General features: G+C 41.4%; 1 protein-coding gene across 2 annotated transcripts in view; it reads left to right on the forward strand.

Annotated features, from left to right (window-relative positions):
- The window catches only part of GUCY2C (guanylate cyclase 2C), a 61,790-nt gene that overhangs the window by 15,302 nt on the left and 23,719 nt on the right, over positions 1–22,769 (forward strand). Inside the window, exons 4-16 of one of the 2 annotated variants that reach the window (XM_080393112.1) lie at positions 656–871; positions 3,283–3,404; positions 4,322–4,418; positions 7,350–7,464; positions 8,664–8,799; positions 10,590–10,675; positions 11,108–11,219; positions 15,392–15,473; positions 18,415–18,520; positions 19,059–19,121; positions 19,718–19,789; positions 21,235–21,339; positions 22,594–22,680. In XM_080393112.1, the coding sequence (XP_080249238.1) occupies positions 656–871; positions 3,283–3,404; positions 4,322–4,418; positions 7,350–7,464; positions 8,664–8,799; positions 10,590–10,675; positions 11,108–11,219; positions 15,392–15,473; positions 18,415–18,520; positions 19,059–19,121; positions 19,718–19,789; positions 21,235–21,339; positions 22,594–22,680 (1,399 nt within the window). Of the gene's footprint in view, positions 1–655; positions 872–3,282; positions 3,405–3,438; positions 4,419–7,349; positions 7,465–8,663; positions 8,800–10,589; positions 10,676–11,107; positions 11,220–15,391; positions 15,474–18,414; positions 18,521–19,058; positions 19,122–19,717; positions 19,790–21,234; positions 21,340–22,593; positions 22,681–22,769 lie in introns of those variants that run through there. The other variant, XM_080393111.1, reaches the window with a different exon arrangement.

A 22,769-nucleotide genomic window follows, 5' to 3' on the forward strand; every position in this document is an offset into this window, starting at 1 on the left:
TGTTGTAAAAAACTACTTACTATACAAGAATTAAAATATTTTGATTCTAGTCTGATAAGATTGCAGCACCTAGGAAAATACTTTTATACTTAAAAACTTACTGTCTCTGTAGATGAAAAATATCTTTGCTTTGCAAATTCCCTGCCAGCAAGGGTTGCCTTAGTTATTCTCCCTGAGTGCTGCTGTTGTACTGCTCCACAAATGTGCCATAGTGAAACATAAAAGATTTTTCCTTTGAGTTGTAGCAGTAAAGTCTTTTTGATGACAAAAAGCTGTCACCCTCCAGCACTGCCCTAATAAAGAGATCAAATCCATCCCATGTGAACGGCAGCCAGGCAGCAGAAGTAGATGGGTCCTTCAGCCTTTGGACTCCTGTCACAGCTCTTGGGCTGAAATGGCACAATGGTACCCAAAAGGGCTAGGAGAATTGGGGGCAGTGAGAGAAGCTGCCTGGGCCAGTTCAACAGGGCTTTTCAGTGCCAATACTGATTTGAAATCTACTTGTGTTCTTGAGGAGCTTTCTGTTTCAAGTTCAGATCACTGTTAAATTAATGCAGGGCACAAGAGGAGAGGGAGCGGAAGATGGAAATCATGTGGTAGTTGCCTTGGTGTGACAGCAACCCGTTTAGACTTGTCCTCTTGTTTCTCCCTTCAGAGTTGAAACAATACTGAGCCTGCCTCTGATCTCTGTAGGAAGTTTTGGACTGTCCTGTGACTACAAAGTAAACCTAACCCGCCTTCTGACCCCAGCCAGGAAAGTGAATGACTTCTTCTATTATTTTTGGAAAGAATCTCAGCTGCCATTCAAAACCAATACCTGGGAATCTGCTTACATTTACAAGAGGAATGAAAACTCGGAGGCATGCCTCTGGTAAGATCCGGATCCTCTTCTGACCTGGCTGTTGATAAACTCCATCTCCATCCTTGGACATGGTTCTTACAAGCTGTCCTTTGAGTCCGACTTTTTGAGAGCTCCCTACAACCACCAAAGAATGAGAGAAGGAAAAGAAGAATTATACCCTTTAACTGTACTTCATATCTGACTGTTTCATTCAGTCTACTTTTAAGTATTCTCAAGCCTTGGCTTTTTCCTGTGGACATCATAGTCCACCTGTAGTCCCTGCTGGAAATACCTATTTACTGCATCCTTGATGTAAAGGGTGTGACATGAGAAGCTGCTCCATCCAGCTCTCCATAGATGCCTTTTTTATGTCAGGGGTATTACCAAGTTCTTCTACTGTTTCTCCACATTAGTGGCTCCAATCTGTGGGCACTATTGTTATTCCAAAACATCTACAAAGTTCCAACTCTATCTTTGAACATAATGACCCACAATGATTGCAGAGTTTCAGCTATGCTTTCACCAGTTTGGAGCATTGGAGACAGTTTTCACTTCATGATCTGAAACATCAGCCTGTGATTGATAATCAGGAGTGCTGGGTTTTCTCCTTGCCTAAAATCAAAGGCTTTTTTTTAGTCAAATAGACCCTTTAATATACTGATATTTATCATTACTCTTATATTATTGACTTATTTAATTTTCAGCTCATGTGAGTGTTTCTATGGTCCTTTGATTTTCTTCTTCCAATTTTGGGGCATAAAATGGCAATTAATTTTAAAAAGTCATCTTGTTTCTCCTACTGATTTTATAAATGTAGCTCAAGGGCAGTCAAGAATTCATGTAAATAACTATTATTTATCTTTCTAGTTCATAACTTGAGGAACTTTCAGAATGTTAAGCAAAATTTATAGCCGTGTTGGCTTCAGAGTGATATAAGCATGTACTTACAAAATATTTTGTGTACAGGATATAACTTTTTTTTCTTAATTAAGTGACCTAAAACCTGATCTCCAATTCACTGTTATGTAAATATTTAGGGATTTTTATTGTTTCCTCCATCTTTTTTAGTATAGATAGTGACTTGATCACATGGTGTAATTGCTATGATTACCTCTTGCTGATGCTTTGAAACATCAGTGCAATTCACTTTTCTCATACTACCATCTCCATTTCTCCATGTTTGCAGCTATAATTGCCAATGCACTACACACACTTCAGCTAAATCCCTTTAATCCTGCAGGTTTCAAACCTTTCAGGGAAGTCAGTGCCTGTAAGTTATTTCCCAAGTGTTTCTTACCTTGTCTTTATTAATACTTCTGTTCAGGATCTTCTTTATGACTTCAGAATTGTTTAAGCTCCTTTTCTTTACTGTTGAATTAACAACAACATTTAAAATTAATTTTGTATCTCTGCCCATTTCTCATTCTAATATAGTTGTAAAAATGCATGTCATTTGGCTTTAATAGAAATTGTGAGCTTGAAGGTTTTTGAACTGTCTAATGTAAAAAATTCATTTTTGTTAAAGCACAAGTTATGCTGCATGAGCTCATTGTTTTCCCTTTACATGTATAAAAGTAAGTGAATACAAAACAGTGATAATAAAATCAGGTTATGTCTCACCTAGGCATATGTTCCTGTGAATAAATGGTTAATGATTCTGTTCCTGAAAAAAAAGGGGAAGCAAAAGATATTTAGTAGTTTATAGGACTATGACCTCAGTGTTGCTAGATAAAAAGTTAAGTAGTTTGAAAACAAAGAGACTTATTTTGGTTTTCCCTCTGCATTAACTTTATTTCAGACAGAATGTCTCTCCTCAACACATGTTGAGGCAAGAATAGGATTTAGGAGTTAGCCGGTTTTGCTTCATCTGTTAGCTAGCTTTTACCCACTTGGCTCTTCCTTTTTTTTTTTTCCCCCTGTCTCATTTTTCCCCTTCAAGTTTTAACTTGCTCAGTATAGGGGTTTTTTTGGTTGCTACTTTCCTTCCTTTGCTTCTCTCACAGTCAGGGTACAGGTGAGGTTTTTTATCTCAGTTCTTTCTGCAGCTCCCATTTACTCCTTTAAACCTGTTTTTTAAGATTACCACTGATGTCTTAAAACAGCAGAGCTTCCTGACTGCCTCCCAGTTAGTCTCACTTAGTGTAATTTCTCCATATTCCTGATTTCTTAATTGTTAATGTCTTATTACATCAGTGTATTCTCCAAACTCATTCTTTGTACAACCAGGCTGAAATACCTCTGGGTGACTTTCTGAACACTTCTAAGTGTTTCATGCCCTGTATTGATTTTCTGTCTTCTATTGCTGCAGAAAAAAAAAATGTTCCATACTGCCTTACAAACACTCTTGTGTGCTGTAAACAGCCTATCTTGCATTTTGGCTTATTTAGGAGAATGTGAGGAGTTAGCAATTTTCTGACAATATCTGTGCTACCTTGTGTCAGGTACATGAACGCGCTAGATGCTGGAATCACACACTTTTCCAAGAACCTGAAGTTGAAGGAAATTTTAAGGACTCGAGCGGATCTCAGAAAAACTGTGAAAGATCCAAACCGGAAAAGCAATGGTAAGGGGATGGGATGGGGATGGGGATGGGGGTGGGGGCGGGTGGGCGGGGGGTGGACTGAGGGTGCACTGTCCCCTGCAGGTAAGTTGCTTTTCCCAGGAAATCAGACCTACCCCTCAGTTACGTTTTAGGCATAGTCTTTCCACATAAATGGTGGAGAAATGTAGATATACCATTTTGAATGGATGCAAACATAAAATGGCACAAAGTTCCTATATTCCTCTCACCATCCACATAAAATATAGGGGAACATCCTGGTTCCAGAGAGTTTTTGGGATGAATTATCCCACCTAAGCGCAAGTTCCATTTTGTGAAAGATTCAGAAATCCAAAAATCACAACTCCTCCTAAGAAAGGCCTTAGATATTACAAGACTGCTTAGCTCTCTACCATTTCTGTGTTTGCAGCCCTGGTACGTATGTATAAGCCTAATTTGTGCCATCGGGGGTGGTACTTCTGGAAGTGATGCATCTAAATTAGAAAAATGGGGGAGTAAATACCTCATCTTCTCCTAAAACTAAGCACCTGGCATCAGCAGGCCAAGCAAGTGCAAGAGTACTAAATAAGCCAAGGAAACTATTACTTGAATGACATGTAACTGATAAATGTTCACATTTAGTAGCCCTTATTGCATCAGAACTGCTAATACTTATTTGAGTGAGGTAACGGTAGTGCTCTGGTGCGCCTGGACAGAAAATAGTGCAGGTGTTGAGACAGCTTTTACCACTTCCCCTCAGATATCCTGGTTTTACTGCAGAGAGGTTGTAGCTCTGTGCCTGGGTCCCAGCACAGTGCAGTTAACGTACCTTAGTCCAGCATTGCTTTACTGCCTGCTATTCGAGCACAGGGGAGCAGGCAAATGCCCTCTTCTTGTCTGTACCTTTCACCAGTCCATCTCCATTTTTCCCCAATCTGTAGTGATCATCATGTGCGGCTCTCCAGCTGATGTCAGCAAAGACCTAGGGACAGCGGAAGTGGATCAGGACATTGTAATCATCCTGATAGATCTCTTCAAGTAAGTATCGCCTTTGCTTTTCCTCTTTTCTCTGCATTTTGCTGAAGGATAGTGATAATGGAAATAGTCCGAGTGGAACTGTTTTGTTGAAGAAATGTGCTTTCTCAGAATGTTTCCTGTAGAGGAATGCAGGCAGTGGGTTGATTGGCATTGATAACATGCAGCTGTGGCCTTGCCTTGAAGGCAGGGGGTTGATTGACATGGACAATGTGCAGGTGTAGCTCGTTCCTGCTAAGTAGTTAAATAGCCCTGAGGATTGTGGGTTAGGTGGAGCAGGAGCAGTGCAGTCTGGCCTCTGGAGGAAGGGGAAACAGCATGGACAGTAGAATCTGACCAATGGTAAAAGCTTTGTTGCAGCCTGCTAGTTTGCTTGTGCTGCAACAATTTCCCATTGCTCTTGTTCCTCATGTCTTGCCTTTTATCTAAGCTGCTTAGTGTTTAATTTGTGGCACGTTCTCTGCAACATCCCCTTTAGTTCATGTAATATTTTTCTAAGGCAGTGATGGAGCAGGTAGGGTTAACATCATCCTGTGGACTTCTCAGTGCAGGAAGCCATGAAAGAACCACTGAGTCCAGAGTCAGAATGGTCATGAGCTGTTCATATGTGATATTGTACATTTTTTCATACACTCTGCCCAACCAGACAACTATGTAAATGTGGCTTACAGTATATTTTTCTGGGCTCTATTTATTATGTTTTTAAATTATTTGAGTGTACAACTGTCTCTTCTACTTTATAACTCTTCCTTTTTATAACCATCTCTTCAATACCTTTATAACTATGTAAATCTAACTTTTCAGAGTTGTTTCTTAGTATACAACCTAAATTTTCTGATGTTCTCTTTAATCTTTATATTACTAATTACAAAATTGTTATAGATAAGGACTGATACAAGCTGGCCTTAGCAATGGCAGCCTCAGAAGCTTTGTCTGTATACAAGGACTGAGAGCTGATCTCTGGCCCTAAGCCTAAGTGGCACAGCACAACTCACATCTGTATGGCTAAGTGTAGATGCCCAAACTGTTTCTTGGGTATGCTCCGGTCACCATAGCAAGTTACAGTCTAGGAGAAAACTAGTTGGCCTAGACTGAAATCGTGCCCTGGACTGTGCTGGCAGCTTGACGATATGGATGATCACAAGGCAAATTCAATCTTACTTATTTCACTGTTGATGTAGCAAAATAATCCAGGAACTTCCAGGGTTTGTGGGACTTTCCAGCCCTCGCATCCAAAACTGACCTTGGCAGACCACAGCTGAGGCACTCTGGGTTAATGACTTCAGTCATTTAACCTTTGAGTCCAAACTGGAGCCTGTGATTCAAGTTCTAACAATCTTCTCTGTCCTGTATGCTGAAAAATGTATATGGTGAGCTTCAAAGAAGTGCTTCTAAGAACTTTAGACTTTCCATTACTTTATCCATGCACTAGGAAACCCTGCTTGCTTTTCCTGAAGTGACTGGCCACAATTCCTATTTCTTTGCAAATGCACAATGGGGACTTGGTACATGAGTGCTTTTGCTTACTGGTGTTGCATGTATAATTGTTGCCTCACAATAGGTGACGGTGATTATGAGCTTCTCTGCTGTGATATGCATCCTTCTGATGGGTCTCAGCCCATTTTGTGTGCTGCCCTCCTTAAATTTGCTACATACCCCTTATTTTGCTGAATATCTCAAATCATGTTCTTTATAAAACAGAAAGAAAATACAGACACATGTTAGATCCAAACTCAAGCTGTAGGAGAAGACAGTAGGCAGGTCCCATGATTCTCCAAGAGTCAAGTCTCTCAAACAAAGGGATGAATTTAAATTTGCTTCAGTTCTGAGCCCTCTGGCAGCCAGGACACACAGTGTTTAAGCCTCCCTCAGGGGATATGGGATGCTGTAGGATTATCCTGTCTGGTGGAGTCCAGTGAAGTTTCCTTCTCACCCAGATAATTAAGTCCAAGCCTGAATAAAAAGCACTCTGAAATTCTTCAGGGTGAGAACTACAATGTAAAAGTGAGAAGGTTCAGGGAAAGGCAGGGACAGGGCTCTGGTGTCAGGATCCCGTCTGTTGGCCATGGAGTGGAGCCTGTGGTCTCCAAAAATTCCTTAATACAGTACTGACTCAAAAAATAAAAGGATGATGAATAATGAGAGAAGGCTTATATAATATTTTTTTTCTAATCAATTAAGCTATAGCAATGACAGAAGCTGCCACCTGACATTAATATTTATTATGAAATTCTTCTGTCGCCTGTGAATCCAGTGGTGGCCAGTCTGTGAAGCACTTCCAGATGGCCTGTCAAGGTGATGAAACCAAAGATACCTGAAAGCTACAACATTTTCTGCTTGTTTTAGCATAGTTTTCCAGTTCAAATAATTTCCTCTGATTTTCCTACCTCACTGAATTAAACAAATAAAGCAATAAGCTGTGCTCTGCACCTCTCCATTTCATGCCCTCCTGTTAACTGCTTTTAGTGCAAACCATGCTGTGATCAATTCTAGTAGGAAATATCAAAATTAGAGGAACATGCCAAGGAGTGCAGAAGAGGTCAGAAACATGCACAATAATGTGAAGAAATTACACATTGCAGTACTGTGGATTCCAAGAAGAGACTCAGTTTTAATAAATATAAACTCCTGCTTGAACGAAGAGGAAATAAACAGGACAGAAACCAAACAGTTAAAATAATAACAATAATTCACTGCAGCCTCTGAGTTTCAGATTGCCACATCTCTTTGATACTACCTTTTAATGTAGTTAAACACAGAAGTTGGCATTAGGGTGTGAACAACATAAAGAGTTTTGTCCATGATGAAATTTTATTTGTAGAGCTACTGTTTTAACATGTTAAATAACCGTGCCACTGGGGAGAGGAGAGTGATTCTGTCATGGTTACTACTGCCCTTGTCGCTGATTGTGGGGTCTTGTGTTTCACTTTGCAGTAACACGTACTTCAGGAACAACAACTCAGCCCATTACATGCAGAATGTACTTGTCCTGACTCTGCCACCAGCTAATTACAGCTTAAATACCACAAAGACTGAGGACACCATCCTGGTAACCACACTGTATCTCATTATTGCATTCAGTCATTAATGCTCATGCACTAGGAAATGAAACTAAAAATGCAGCTATAATCATCCCCCATCATGCTTCTACGCTGATATTGTCTTACATTATCACAGGATGACATTTTGTCCTGCTGTGATGATGTAAATATGTAATATCATAAGGCAAACATGCAGGCATATTCCTGCTTTGTGAAGTTCAAGTCAAGCTTTTAATCTGGTCTGCAAGTGTCGTGTTCATGGGGCATGAAGGAGTCTTACAGGTACACGGCCTTCTGATTCCGCTTCTGAGTGACTGACAATCCTATATATAGCTGTAAAACATCACTGAAGGAAGGTCTATAGGTATAATTGAGATGTGAGCATGGAAAGGTCAGAACTAGTAATTGTTGACTGATTTTTTTTTTTTTTGGTGCAGATACATATAAGCAGTGGCAACCATTGCTGTTTCTGTCCAGGGGCTTTCCAGTTAAACTTTAAAAACAGGAACTCTCTTTTTCCTGTATGAAATATGTATTTTTTTAATTTCCTGAAAAGCAGAAAGTATGCAAACCCTGTATCTGCTTAGTGAAACTGATACTCCTGCTGTCTGCCTGGGAGTCAGACTCTACATGTAGAGTTCCTCCCAGGATTTGTGGCTTTGAGCTTCAGCTCTCCAGCAGGCAGCCTGAAGCTGGATTTACAGTGCTACCAGATCCCCCAGCCTGGGCTCAATGCTTTTTGGGTGCCAGCTCTATGGCAGGCTGATGGAAGTTCTGGCACAGCTCCTTGCCCCTGAGCTGTGGCCATCTGGAAGCCCAGACTTGCTGGCACCACATCAGATTATCTGCACAGAAAGTCTCATCCAAAGCTACGGGCTTTGGGTCTCACTGAGCAGACCAGCCCAGAACCTACAATGCAGGATTTCTTGAATCTGTTGTGCTGGGATCAGCATGCCAGAGCTTTACATTGGCCTCATAAGTTTTCACCACCTCCCTGTCTTCATACAGCAAAAATATATTTTGCTTCCCTTGGTTTTTCCAAGCAAGAATACTGATGTGGCATTGCCCATCTACTCAGTCAGTGCTCAGCAGATTCTGGTCTTCCATGCTGGAGTTTTTGCCAAATGGAGACCACCGAAGATGATGTAGCTTCAAGGCAGAAACATGAACTCTCAAATTGCTATTTTTTCTTTTTCCCCTGTTCTAGGTGGAAGATGACTTTGTTGTTGGCTATTTTAATGCAGTCTTGCTGTTTGGACATATTCTGAAGAAATTCATCTTCTCCCAGAGCCTAGTGTCACCTGCCAGTTTCATCAATGAATTCCGAAATACCACTTTTGAAGGTAAAAAATGTACAGTCCTGTGCAGGATTCACTAAATTGATGAAAGAAGTTTGGTTTTAAACACTCTTAGGGTATGTCAATTCTACATTAAACTAGTCCAAACCCTTCAATGAGTTTTGTTCCTGCTCTTTTTCTCTTTTTCTGTCATTTTCACCAAGGATGTTATCTTCAGTATTAGCAGAAGCACTATATAGCATTTGTGTGTAATAACCTCAGTGCATGCAACACAGATGAGACAGAAAGTCAAAATAACAATCATTTGAAACACTGCAATTAGCTACAGACTGTTTGAGGGACCAGACTCCTTTTCTGGGCTGTTGTGTCTTTCCTGCTGCTTTTAAGTACAAAGCACATTAAAAGAATATTGCTGCCTAGGGAGAGGTGGGGGAAGGAGAAGAGAGAGAGCTTCCCAGCCAGAAGAGATGGAGGGCAGGGATGAGGACCTGAAGGTGGTGTCATTCTTTTGGCAAAGAGCTGAATTCTTTATAGGGAGACTATTTGGAGAACGAGAAAAGAGCTGGAAGAGTGAAGCATACAGGGGGGTTCCAGAGTCCGCGCTTCTTCCAGGGGCAGCCTGGCACTCAGGTTGTTAATTTGCAAGAGTGGCATTTCTAAGTTTCCCTCAAAGGCCTAGTCTTGACTTGAGGCCAATATGTATGAAATACTATTGATGTTCAAAATGACTCTGAAGTCCGCCTAACTAAGCTTCAACGAAGTAGTTTTGGCCTATTTGCAGTTTACAAAGCCATTGTAGGTCTGGGTGCTGGCAGTGTAAGTCAGCTAGCAATGGGTTGGTTCTTCTTAGTCAACTTTCTTTTTCCTCTCACAGGTTCTCTAGCACCAGTGGGCTTTTGTAGGCCATGGGCTTAAAATCACAGAATTTGATCATTAGGAAAAGACAGAGGCAAGACTTACACAAAGTGACATTACCTCTCTGGGAGCAAAGTCCCAGCTGTCGCCTCACATGAGAGATCTGATTTTCATCAGTGAAAAGGTGAAAAGGGAGAAGGTAATTCCCAAGCTAAAATAATGATGATGCTGAACTTCAGGTAAAGTAAAGTAAGTCATCAGCAACAGCAGCAGAAAAGCAATCTGAAGCTGATCAAAAAGGATTCTCTGAAAAAGAAGAGTCAAAAATAAAGGTCAGACTTTCAGGAGTGATGGGTATTGGCTAAGCTTGTGCTTTTGTTGAAATGACTGACTTCATGAGAGCAAAGTCAAACCATGCTGAGGGATTTAGGAAGTTCCACCTTAAAATCCTTGGAATGTGCTACATAGGCAATTTCTCAATCTGCACATTTGCTGACATACAGAGTCAGGAGGTTAGAGGGAAAAAAATGGTTAAAATAATATTATTAGAGCCAAGCAGGCAGCTCTCAAAAGTAAGAGGAATGAAAGTATCCCTGTATTTCCTTTCTTGGTGATAGATTCAAACTGTGGGTGGAAACAGGCAATTTCCCTTCTCACTTCTAAAATGGTCCCTACAAGGGAGGTTACTCTGACATTCTTGGTATGCTGAAGAAACCTGACAAATAACATTTTTCTATAGCTAGAGGGAGACTTTCCTCTTTGGTGCAGTCAGTTCAACACCTTTTTATTGGATTTTGTGGAGAAAATGTAGCATGCTATTAAGGCAGAAGTAGCACCACATTCAGCTGATAAGTATTTTAGCATGTACATGAAGAAAAGTATCCTGAGCAGCAGAAATCCTTTTATTTTTCCCATCCTTCCTGCCACATGTTTGTCTTTCTGAGAATGCAAGCCCTCTGACTAATTCCTTATGTCCACAGGTATACTGGGTCCTGTGACTCTAGATGAATTTGGAGACATCGATACCAATTTGACCGTGCTGTACACACCACAGACTGCAAATCATGTATGTATGTCCAGGAAGCAACTGTTTGACCTTATATATGAAAGGAGAAACAAAATGCCCTGTACTATAGCATAAGAATTATGAAAATAACTACAGCAGAAGTGGTGGTGTGCCAAGGCATGCTGTGCATGCCAGGATGGGGTCATGAGAGGTGTGCTGGAGACTGACAGGATTGATGTCATCTGGTGATTCAGTAAATTAAGCACAACTAGTATTGTGTGGGATTGATACATTTCTTTTCAGAGAGAGGGGAGGAATGAGGAATAATATGGCAGCCAAACACGGCTAAGCTGAGGAATGCACCACTGTAGCAGAAAGAGCAAGAATTACTTTTGAGTTTGGGCAACACATTTATTAAGGGTAGTTTGAAGCAAGGGACAAAAGAGGGAGAGCACATCTGCTGAATGCATTTCTCCCCTCCTACACCCATAGTTCAGAACTCTTCTGTATTTCAACACTCACAAGAACGAGACGCATGTGATGACTACCAGTCCGGATTTTGTCTGGAGGAACCACAAGCTGCCCAGTGATATTCCAGGCACTGGTGAGACACCCATTAAACCTACCTGTTCTTTGAAGACAAGTCACACAGTCCTAAGATCCACCTGATGTGCAATCCAGCATGCTACCTTCACACTGCCCCCAGCCAGTGATGCCAGCAGCTGGGGATGGGACAGCATCTTTCCTTCCCCTGGCCCAGCCCCTCATGTTCTCTGCATCCTGCCCAGTTCTAAACCTGCATTTCTGTTTAGGCACTGCTAAGTCTCTCGTAGATTCCATACAGTACCATTGACTGTGGGGCATATGATGGTATGTTTTGGAAGAGGTCACCCTCAAACATATAGCCTTCACTAGAAGATGGTGGTGGTGTGAATTGCTTGAAAGACTGTTCATGAAAGGCAGCAGAGTTAAGGTTATGATGAGTTATCTGACTCGGCATCTCTGTATTGCTGATGTACCATGGTGGCTTCTGCTTGTCTCTTTATCCTCATCATAGGGAGCTGGGGAGAGGATAAAGCACTGTGCAGGTTCAGGGTGCTTCTCTGGAGTGGTCTCTTAGAAGAGCTGGCTTTTTGCAGAAAGACAGCGCAAAACTAGGTTATTGCTCTATTCACACCCAAACTTTAATCTGAAATCCCAGAAATCACCACCACCTTTTCTTTTGAGTTTTCAGTGACTCCTGGATAGAAAAGACGAACCCCCTTGCTATTCAACATAGCAGAGTACAGCCTTGTCAGTCTGATCAGATTGGGATTGTTTCCCCATTTAGACTGTTACCACATGTTGATTGGCAATGGAAAGGCATATGCTTCAGAGTATGATATGCAGGATAAAAATTATTGCAGTGGCAGTGGTTGCAAAGGTTTGTGCACAGTGGGTTAGTGTTCACCTGAGTCATTCCCATCAATGAGTGTCCAAAGACGCTGCTGTTAAAGGTCTCCATTAGTTTGCTGTACTGCTTAACTCCATTAGGGAATAGGCAAAGCAGTAACTAGAGAAACAAACACTCCATTCACGGTGGGGCAGTGCATGGGTTCAAACGTTTTTATTCCTCAGTAAAGTAAATCAGATGGCTTCAAATTAGGGCTTACCCCTACCAAGAGAAGCAGGAATAGTGGTTCATTGCCAGGAACCTGTGGGAGCTGTTAGGAGCAAGCATCACCACTGATGAGACTCTAGTTATACAGCTCTGGGAAGAGCAGAGGGAGTTCAGTGGAGCTTTCATTTTTCATCTTTGGTCAAATATCTGGTCTCCCTTGGTATGATCATGAGTCCTGCTTCTGTTGGGACAGCAACGCTGCCCACAGGGTCTCCCTGCACCAGCTCCCTGAGCCATGTGCTGCCTGGTCCCAGTCTTCTTGGTGCACTCCAGTCCCATTCTCTTCCATCACATGGGCCCCACAACATGCTGTGTTGTCTGTAGATCTTTGTATCTTTAAAACATTCCCTTGAGTATGTCTTTGTTTGAAGCTGCTGCACAGCAGCAAAAGAAAAATGGGAATTCCAGAAAGTCAATGTCTACAAACCAGTAGCTTAACATTCAACACATAACCAAGGCCTGACTTTGTGGCCAAGCTATACTAAACCAAAGTAAAACTGCCTCCCACAGGCATTGATTCTTTTGTTTTCACATTTTTAAAAAAATAAACCTTCCTTCCCTGTGATTCTAATAAATATATTCCCTCAAAGGGCAACTTTTTAAGGCCAAAGTTTAAGTAATCATCACGCCTTGCCAAAGCCCATCAAAACTTTCCAACCAGAAAGATACATTTCCTCCAGGGAGGTAAACAGACACAGCAGCCAGCACCCTGCTCCTTCCTAAGCTGTAACGAAATGCAGCTGACCCAGTTCTGCTACCCTCGTTCCTCCCGGCACCCTGTAATAAAGGTGGTTCATCCACACCTTCCCATTATTCAGGAAGTTGTAATCCTCGCTCTAAAAGTGGATAAGGTCAGCCTTCAATACACAAACCTGTCTGGTTCCAGAGGACCTGAAAACAGTTAATTTGTGATGCACTCCCCTTTGAGTGTTTTAATACTAAGAGCCAGGAGGTGGTAGCAGAGCCTCAGGAACGGGAAATCGTGGCCCCGCAGCACTTCCATGGGAAAATCCAACCTGTTGATTGTTAAGCAGGAAGTCACGATTCACAGACCTTGAGTTTTAGGGAATTTATACGAAATGGTTTTTCACATTCTCGTGTATTTGGTATTTGATAGTGGTGACTTAATGTCCTTTCTTTGTGGAGAGAAACAGTAGCACTCACAGTTTTCAAAGGAGAGCATCAGACTAATGCTACATTACTAGGAGGCCCTGAGCCTGATGCTGGGATGAACACACAGAAAGAAAGTGGGGAGATGTGATGTGCAGAACAAGAAAATCAAAGCCAGAAAGCTGGGTCTAAATTCCAGAGGAGTTCCTAAAATTAATCCTACGTCAGATGCAGACACATCAGTATGTTGAAAATTCCTGCTCACTTGCTGCCTGATTCTGAAAGCAGGCAGTGTGCATCATGTTGCTTTTCACTTATTTATTATTTTTAACACTAACTTTTTCCTGTGTGCCTTTATTTCTGTTTCTGGTCACAGGCAGAACATTAGCCTCAGTAAGGCTGAGTAGCTCTGCTCTTTTACTATCCATAACCAACATGGCAATCTGCAACACCAGACTCTCATCTGCCTCCTTTGCTTGAGAATCTTGCTCAGTAGAGTAGGTACACTCTAGATATCAGGCCACCAGATGAAGTCCTGCACTACGAGCCCGTTGCTCTTCAAAGAAAGTTGGTGGCTGCAATTTTCCTTCCAAGTACCCCTGACCTCTAAGAACTGACTTAAGACAAGCTTCAGTTTGCTTTTTCCACATTAAGACAATCAAAATTACAACCTTAAATAGTCAGTTCTCAGCCTTGTCCACCCTGCCTGTCTGCTCAGGATTAGGACCTTTGTGTGCTCTGTGATTTTGGGTGTAAGTCCTCAGATGCCTGAACAGCCTGATTCTTGAACTGATTGGCACCTGGCAGCTTCCAAGGACACTTGACTAGCTTTGTGCTGCCACCGGATTAATTTCCCTCTATAGCATATGAATTTCTTATTGAAGAGTAGTACACTCAGTAGCCCTTGTTATCCCAACATAGTGTTTACGTAAGTGTTCAGAAATTAATCCACAATCTCTGAAGCTCTGTGTACAACAGCTGCAGAATGGCTTTAAACAACTCCCCAATAAGGGGAGAATCCATGGGTGAAATGTTGAAAAGTCTGCATGTGCTAAAAGCTGTGCCATGATTTTCATCCTGACCTCTTCTTGGATAAAAAGTTCTTGTGAGAAATGCCTTCCAAATCCACAAGTGGCTGTACTCTGTATCAACTGAAAGTCTGTGTGGAAGCTTCAGGTGTATCCCATCCTGAAGCAAATTATATCAGTAAAGAATCTGGGTGATGAAGGTATGGGTAGCTGTGGAAAATTCACTGTCAAAGAGGCATGTCTTTCTCACTGGGTGAGTACCCAGCAGGACTGGAAAGTAAAAGACAAACATTATAAAACCTGAATCAGAAAGTTATCACTGAATATTGCCTTTAATGATAAAACCAGTAGAGATCAGCCCTTGCTCCCAATTTCAGAGAAATCTTTATCTAAAGGAGTCAATGAGGAGCCTATTTTGCATGAAGCCCTTCACTGGGGAAAAACAACGTTTCCTGTCCGCCAGTGACTGATTTCAGTCCGCTGCTTAACTACATCCCTATCCCACAGACAGTTGTACTCAAGGTTTGCCTCCACCATCCACTCTTACGAAGTCATTACAAGGAGAAGTCTGGCTGCTTAATTTTTTTGAATGTAGTTACTAAGAAAAGTTAGCATTGTTCCCGGACTATTCTGGTTTGTTTATAAAGAGAACACCTGGAAACTGCTGCTGAGCTGTGTAAGATTTAGTGCTGTTAAATTTATCTCCCACATGGGTATCCTTATAGAGTACCCATGCCTCAGGAGGAGGGGTTGTAAGACTGCACTGCTCTGGGTTGTGCTTCATCCCACAGTGAAAGAGGCAGGCATGTGTCATCTCTGGGCAGTGCTGGGCTTCACCAAAGCCTCTCAACTTGGATGTGACCAAAGAATATCCCTGCTCAGCTACTGTGACTACACGTGTGGGTGAGGGCAATTTCTTAAATATCATATTGTTTTCCACTGTCAAGTTGTTTATTTTTCAATTTTTCTTTTCTGCAGGTCCGCACGTCTTGACTATTGCTGTCTTTACACTCACCGGAATTGTGATTCTGGTTCTGATCATCTCTTTGCTGATTCTAAGGTACCAGCCCCTTTGGCATTCTGTTTGTCCTTGAACAGATTTCCTCCTAGGGCAATGCCTTTGATCTCTCCTTGAACAACCATTCATTAGGTTACCTTACATACCCGCGTGATTGAACTCAGTGTGAAGTATATGCTAAGTAGTGTTTGCATCCATAGTGTTGTTACGTCAGGTTAATAATCAAGGGAGAAGACGCAGTAAGGCTCAGAGTGTTTGCATCTGCTAAAAAGCTCTGATTCCTATACATACACAGGAACATATCTCAGACCAGTCTTCAAACTTTTTCCACTTTGCTGCTCATCTTTAGCTTCCTTGGGGTTCACTTGTGTTTCTTTAACCTACTGGTGACATAAAAGTTCAATCTAGAATAAAGTATTTGTCTTGAGTCACTGTAGGAGTCAAAACACCATAAAGTTTTGGTGTTTTCATTGCATGGATCCACGTTGCCTTTCATTTTCCTCTGACTCAGTCCAACTCCTTGCATACCAACTTTTCTAACAGCTAGAATTTCACAAGTATAACGTAGTTCACCTTTATCATGATGGAGAAATTGGAAATAGAAATCAATAGTGTCTCCTTTTGCTAGAAGAAACGCCACACCATTCCCAAAGTATATGGTTTTCTTTCATATTAAAAAAAAAATGTTTTACCTGTGCATCTGTTTGCAGCAGCTCAGCATCCCTCTTTGCTATACATCAGAGAAATTCAGAAAAAGTGAATAAATCAGTCCTGGCTTTGGCTGGGATAGAGTTTTTTGGGTTTGGTTTTTTTTAGTTCTTAGTAACTGGTACAATGCTGTGTTTTGGATTTGGTATAAGAACAATGTTAATAACACACCAATGTTTTTGGTTGTTGCTAAATAATGTTTATAGTCAGTCAAGAACTTTTCAGTTTCCCAGGCCCTGCCAGCAAGAAGGCTGGAGGGGCACAAGGAATTGGGAGGGGATGCTGCCAGGACAGCTGATCAAAACTAGCCAAAAGGACATTCCATACTGTAGAACATCATACTTAATATATAAACTGCATGGAGCTGGCCAGGGCCTGCTGAATGCTGCTGGAGGACTGGCTGGGCATTGGTCAGTGGGTGGTGAACAACTGTACTGTGCATTACTGTGGGGTTTTCCCTCTTCCCTTTGGATTTTATTAATCTTCCCTTCTCTCTCCTTTCATTACAATCATTGTTGCTAGTATTATTGGTTTTGTTTTTTTTTCAATTATTAAATTATTCTTATCTCAACCCTTGAGTTTTACTTTTTCCAGATTCTCCCCCCCATCCAGCTGGGGAGTGAGTATGTGAGTGAGCCCCTGGGTGGTACCTATTGCCAGCTGGGGTTAAACCACAACATCAGGTCTTAAGAAAACTTGATTAGAAACAGACACTACCCAGGCTTTCTTATTTTGAATGGACCGATCTGCTAACTAAAGATTTTCACAAGAGAAAATCAAAGACTAAGGCATACAACTTTTACTCATCCAGCTGTACTCAAGAAATGGAAGAGCTAATCATTGCCGTATCTAAGAACTTATATAAACAGACAGGTAAAGTTTGTAATGGCTATGAAAATTGATAAAATTTGTCTGGAGACAGCATGAACTTGTAAAAAGTTCTGAACTCTTCCATATTTGTGGATGCATAAAGTCTGAAGATTCTGTTTAGATAATTAGATTATTATTGTATACATATCATTGTAATACTCCCAAGCATCAAATATAGAAGAGATTCCTGAGGATTTTTTAGAATAAATCTTGCCCTTCTAGTGTTGAAATAATAGCAAACTTCTCAACTACAATTGCTACCAAAGGTTGTCCCCTAACAAACAAAGCAGAAGAGAGACTAAGCTACAAAAATGAACAAAATGCCTCATTATTCCTTCCTTATCTCCCAAGTTTCTAGGACACTTGAACTATGATAGAACTCCCTGTGTAGTTCTGACTGCTAAGTGAAAAGGCAAAGTCCTGAAAAACACATAACTAAATATTAGACCTAGTAGATTTTAGTTCCATTTAATCCCCAGCTGATGCTGGTTTGAATTGCAGTGCATCCTGGTGATGCAACATAATTTACAGGATTAAACTGAGAAAAACAGTTCTCACTGCAATTCTTGGTCTTTTCTTATACATATGTATGCTAAAATGTATTGGAGAAGGGAAAGTTTATGTTATTAGTCAATACCATGGGTTCTTCTGCTTGGAGCATTTGCCAGCAGTTACCACTGTGTTAGGATTCTCCTGCAGTTTCTCCAGTCAGTCCAGTGGGTTTTTTTAATAGGGGAAGAACTTGCATGAGTTAAGCAGTTAATATGATGAGTACTAGCTGCCTTGCAGCTTTTCTCTAAGAGAAGACAGTGTTTGCTCTGCAGTTCTGCAAGGGAGACGGCAGTTTCCTTCTCCCCATTCCAAGGGCTCTTCCCTCATTTTTACAAAATGTGCAGAATACAAGGGACACACACGAAAAGGCATCTCATCTCAACACCGTTGTTACCTTCTGTCCTGGCATTGTATTCACACCAGTTCTTACCACCCAATGTTGATGGCAGGACTTCCTTTAGCTTGTATTTGTTTGTGGGACCTTTCTTCAGAGTACATTCAATAACATGGAGAAGAAAACTATATAAAATCCTGACAATCTTTTGTGCTTTAAATTGTTCTGACCTCCCTTGAGACTCTGGCGATTGCCTAGCAGTTGTTCTGCTAGATCTGTTCTGTTCTTCTGCTTGTCTATGGAATTGAATGAACATTTAGGCTTTCCCAAAGCTAGGGGAATTAGAGCAGCCTTAAACTGGAAAACTGTATTAGAGCCACAGGGCTTGTGCTCAAGCCTTGCCAGCCTAGCACCCCATCCTTGTGTCATCCTGACACTAGAAACTTCCCTGTCCTAATCTCCTGTTGTGCGTTTCAGTTCACTGGGAGGATATTCTGAATGGGTTTGCTTGTTTTGCAGGAAATACAGGAGAGATAATGAGCGCCGGTGGAAGAAATGGTCCCATATACCGCCTGAGGAAATCCTGCCTCTGGAGACCAGTGAGACAAGTCATGTTAGTTTGAAGGTAAGAAGAGAAGCACAATGCCCAAAGCTAGGTCTTGGATTCTGTCTTTGAAAGATCATCAGCGCTGAGGTGCTGGCATGCTCTAACTAAAGTGCAAGCTATGGCTTTGGTAGAACTAGGATCTGTTAAAATTATATTATATACATCATTTTTTAACCCTCACTTGCTGAACTGAAGAAAAAAGACATTTTTCCCCATCTATCACTTCCTAATAGAATATATCAATTCCCCATCAGTAAAGCTCATTTTGTCATGGGGTACCATGACTGGGTATTGATTTCCAGTCTCTTCTTGTTACAAATTATTTCCCTGTGCTTTGTTATGCCCCTGTATTGCCTAAAAGCATGAAAGCAGTAAGCAGAGGCTCGGGCAGCTGTGGGAGTGGCGGGGATGTCCCACACTTCTGTGGCATGTAGTGGCCCTCCCTAGAGAGGCTTATGTTTCTCTGTGTGGCACACACTGACAATATTATCTCTGTGGACCTGCCGAGTGAGGAGTAGATGATAATTGCAAGTTAATTATTCTTCTTTGTTCTCAGATTGATGAAGATAAGAGACGTGACACCACCCAGAGACTGCGCCAAGGAAAATATGACAAGAAGGTAACCTCACTGCAGTGCCCACGCTCCCTTCCTCAGCTTAGGAGGGCTCTTTCTGGGAGGAGGTTGTTCCTCTGCAGAGGCAATTCCATTTCCCCCCGACCTTGCAAAATAGCTTGATCTTATGGAAGGAATAAGCCATTTATTCCCTGTCAGGTGCTTTGCATTTTGCTTACTGACAGGAAACAGAATGTCAGACTCCATGAACCCTAGCCTAGTCCAGAAACTGCAGAAGCAGAAACAGGAACCAGAAATCCGATACATTTTGGTACTGTGGAGATTAACAGATTAATGGAGGACAGGCCATTTACATGCCAATACTTGTACATTCAGCATAGCTAACTGCCTGAACGAGGTATATTAGTGTTGAGTTAAAATCTGCATCACTGACAGTTCTAAATAGTTCCTATCTACTTGGTACATTTTCTGGAGGAAATATAACTCTGTTACTTATTAGGTGATTAACTGAAATTCCAACAGCAAAGCAGTAGGCAGGTGCTTCTGAAGTGTTTCTTGTATGGACATTTCTTGGAAAAGGATGAATTGCTCTTGTACTAAACCTATGATTATTTTTTTTTACACTGGTATTTTTTCTTCAGGTGGTGATCCTAAAGGATCTCAAAAACAGTGATGGTAATTTCTCAGAGAAGCAAAAAGTAGAACTGAACAAGGTAACTTACACATAGCAACTGGATGCTGCGGGGTGGGATGGAGCCTATGACTGAAGTCACTGCTTTCTACTGTCAATTCCAACAGCCATATGCTTGTGCATGTTTGTGAGGTGGATGGGTAATGAGTTCCTCTGAGGATATTGCTTGATGAACTTTCTCTTTGTGTGTATGATCTCATCACCAGTTTAGAGTCTGAACTGTATGCCAGTGAAGCTGAGGATGAATGAAGTAACTCATGCTCTGTCATATATGACCTTGCTAAATACATTTTGATAGCTGATGCTAGAAGGCAATGCGCTCTTTTTGCTCATATCATACTAATTCATTAGGAGTGGAATGTTGTAGTTAAATGTTATTATTGAATGCCAAGTGCAGTTCTTTAAATATAAGTAACTCTTTGCTGACTTGTGCATAGACTCTTCCAAAGTGAAAGATTAATTTGGCTGCAGTGCTGCATCTTTTTGAATGAATAGCTTTCCTTTTTACACAACACAGCTATACTGTGAATTCAATAAGCTCTAAAAATACCTCAAAGTAAACTACAATTGTCTATATAAATGGACAAAGTCCATAATACTACGCAGCATCATTAAAGTTTTATTACTTGCTCATTTACTGACTGATTCATGACATCCTGTCACTCATAATGGCTGTTCTGGTCAACTGGGAGGTTTGAGTAGAGAGGCAATAGTTGAGACTGTAGTGGGCTCTGGAATTAACTTGCAGTATCCAACAGCAGCCACTTTTATCTCCCTAATCCAGAAGGCTCTGCAATGACAAATGTCTTCAAGTACTTCACTTGATACAATGATCGATAGCATCCAACCCCCCTTGCTTTCTAAGCTCGCAGAAGTGGGAAGCTAGGTGTGGCTGGGTGAGGAGTCCGATATAATAAAACACAGTAACAGCGCTGTTACTGAGGCGTTCTCTATTGCAGCGCTGGGGCAGCACTGTATATGGAGCACACCGTAAGTGCTCCGACAATCTGGCACTTTCAGAGGCTATATACCATAAAGTTTTACATATACATGAGATTTCCTGGAACTCATTAACATATGCAAGTGTCTGGTCCCCAAGTGTAGTCGTCTCTCCTGGTGGTCTCTGAGTGGTCTCCGGGGTCTTCTATTGTTGCTATTCTTTTGTAACTTTCTTTATGGTCCTGCACATCTCTGTAAAATGAGATTATTCAGTCACCTCCTTATCTCACAACCATCCCACAACCACTCAAGCCTCTTTTGTTAAGGTAAGTATGGCGTTTAAGACATCTTACTTGTTCTTGGGCCTTAACCCTTTCCCACTCAGTGCCTTAGTACACACTGGTTTAAAGGAAACTCACACATTTTATCAGGGCCTGAGATAAAGCCATATCACACAAGTATCCTTGACCTGTGTTCCTGTACTGACAATGACTGCTTTTAAAAATAGATGCAATGTTTCTGCTCTAGCTCCTACAGATTGATTATTACAACCTGACCAAGTTCTACGGCACAGTGAAGATAGACACCATGATCTTTGGAGTGATTGAATACTGTGAAAGAGGTTCGCTGCGGGTAAATAATTTTGCAGATCTCCTTCCACGCCCAAATTATCAAATTTCAAAGTAAAAAAAAAAAAAATCCCTATGTCTGTGTTTCTGGCCCTCATGCAGCAGTTATGGACTGGTGGTGGTGGCACTTTCTGGCTCTGAGTTTCCTTTCCCTTGATCAGTTGTCTCCAGCCTTTCCCCAGGTGCTGCTGCAGCTGCCATCTGTTTGATGGTTCTCAGCAGCCAGAGGATGAGGTGAGGTGCAAGCAAGGAAAGTACAGGCAGAGCTCTGCCCAGGCAACAGCAACAGCCGGTATTTGTATCGTGTCCCCTATAGGGAGCATATGGGATATAACATTTTATTTTTGAAGCTGTAGCTGTTGTCTCTGCTGATATCCTTGTGGATCCCACAGTGCCCCCAGAGTGTGAAAGGACAGAAAAAATAATATGTTCGATATTAATAAGGGATAAACACTTTGAGGCTGGAATATGGCAATTCCTGTGTTGTAAGGGACTACAATCCTTCATTTTTGTTTATAAAAAGAAGTGGTAAATTGATGCCTCACAAAAGTTGTGGAAAGACTTATGGTTTATTACTATCGATATTGTTTCAGTGCTAATCATGAAGTAATGGTGGCATCAACTCTTCTGCAGGCACACGTTGTCTCTGCTTCTGAGTTCATACAAAGGCTCTCATCAGTAGCGGTGGTTTCTGGAACAAATTCACAGCAAGGCAGCAAAATAACAGCTCTCTATATACTTCCCTTGTAAACTGGCATACTCATGGAGGTTTACTTTTAGCAATGGAAATCATAGTGGCTCGAATAACTGCAAATGAATGGCACTTTAAGATAAAGGAACAGTCTAGTCGGAATTTATAAGGCCATAAGTAAACTGGTAGGAAATGGACTGTGAGCATAAAACACAGAAATTCCTTTCCCTTCCTCTTGCACACCTTGCTCATTTCTGTCTCAGCTGTTTTGTTTTATTAAAGACTCAGTTTTAAGAGCAAATTTACAATTTACCTTTAATTTTCAATTTACCATAAAATCCTCTTTTCTGCAGTCCCCACTTCTCTAGCTCTGTGTAAACCTAAAACATGTTTTATATTACCTGTTTTCTTAGTCAAGTCCTGCTTCAGTGCATGTACTTCCTGTAAAAAATGAAGGGCTGCCTCTTTCAGTTGCTGGTTGAGAGGCTGTGTGATTTAAGTACTCATGTCTCATTATCTACTTTTTTCCTGATGTAGGTTAGAACCGTTCTTTTCTTCTCTTGACAGGATGTTTTAAATGATAAAATCTCCTACCCTGATGGCACCTTCATGGACTGGGAATTTAAAATCTCTGTCATGTACGATATTGCCAAGGTAAGCAGGCTGCTGACAGTGTAATGTTAAGCAACCTGTCCTGTCTTGTAAAACTGAGCTTCTGGAGAAGGGCAGCTCTCAAGATCTTT

Source organism: Falco punctatus (genome assembly GCF_963210335.1).
Source record: "Falco punctatus genome assembly, chromosome: 6".
NCBI lineage: Eukaryota > Metazoa > Chordata > Aves > Falconiformes > Falconidae > Falco > Falco punctatus.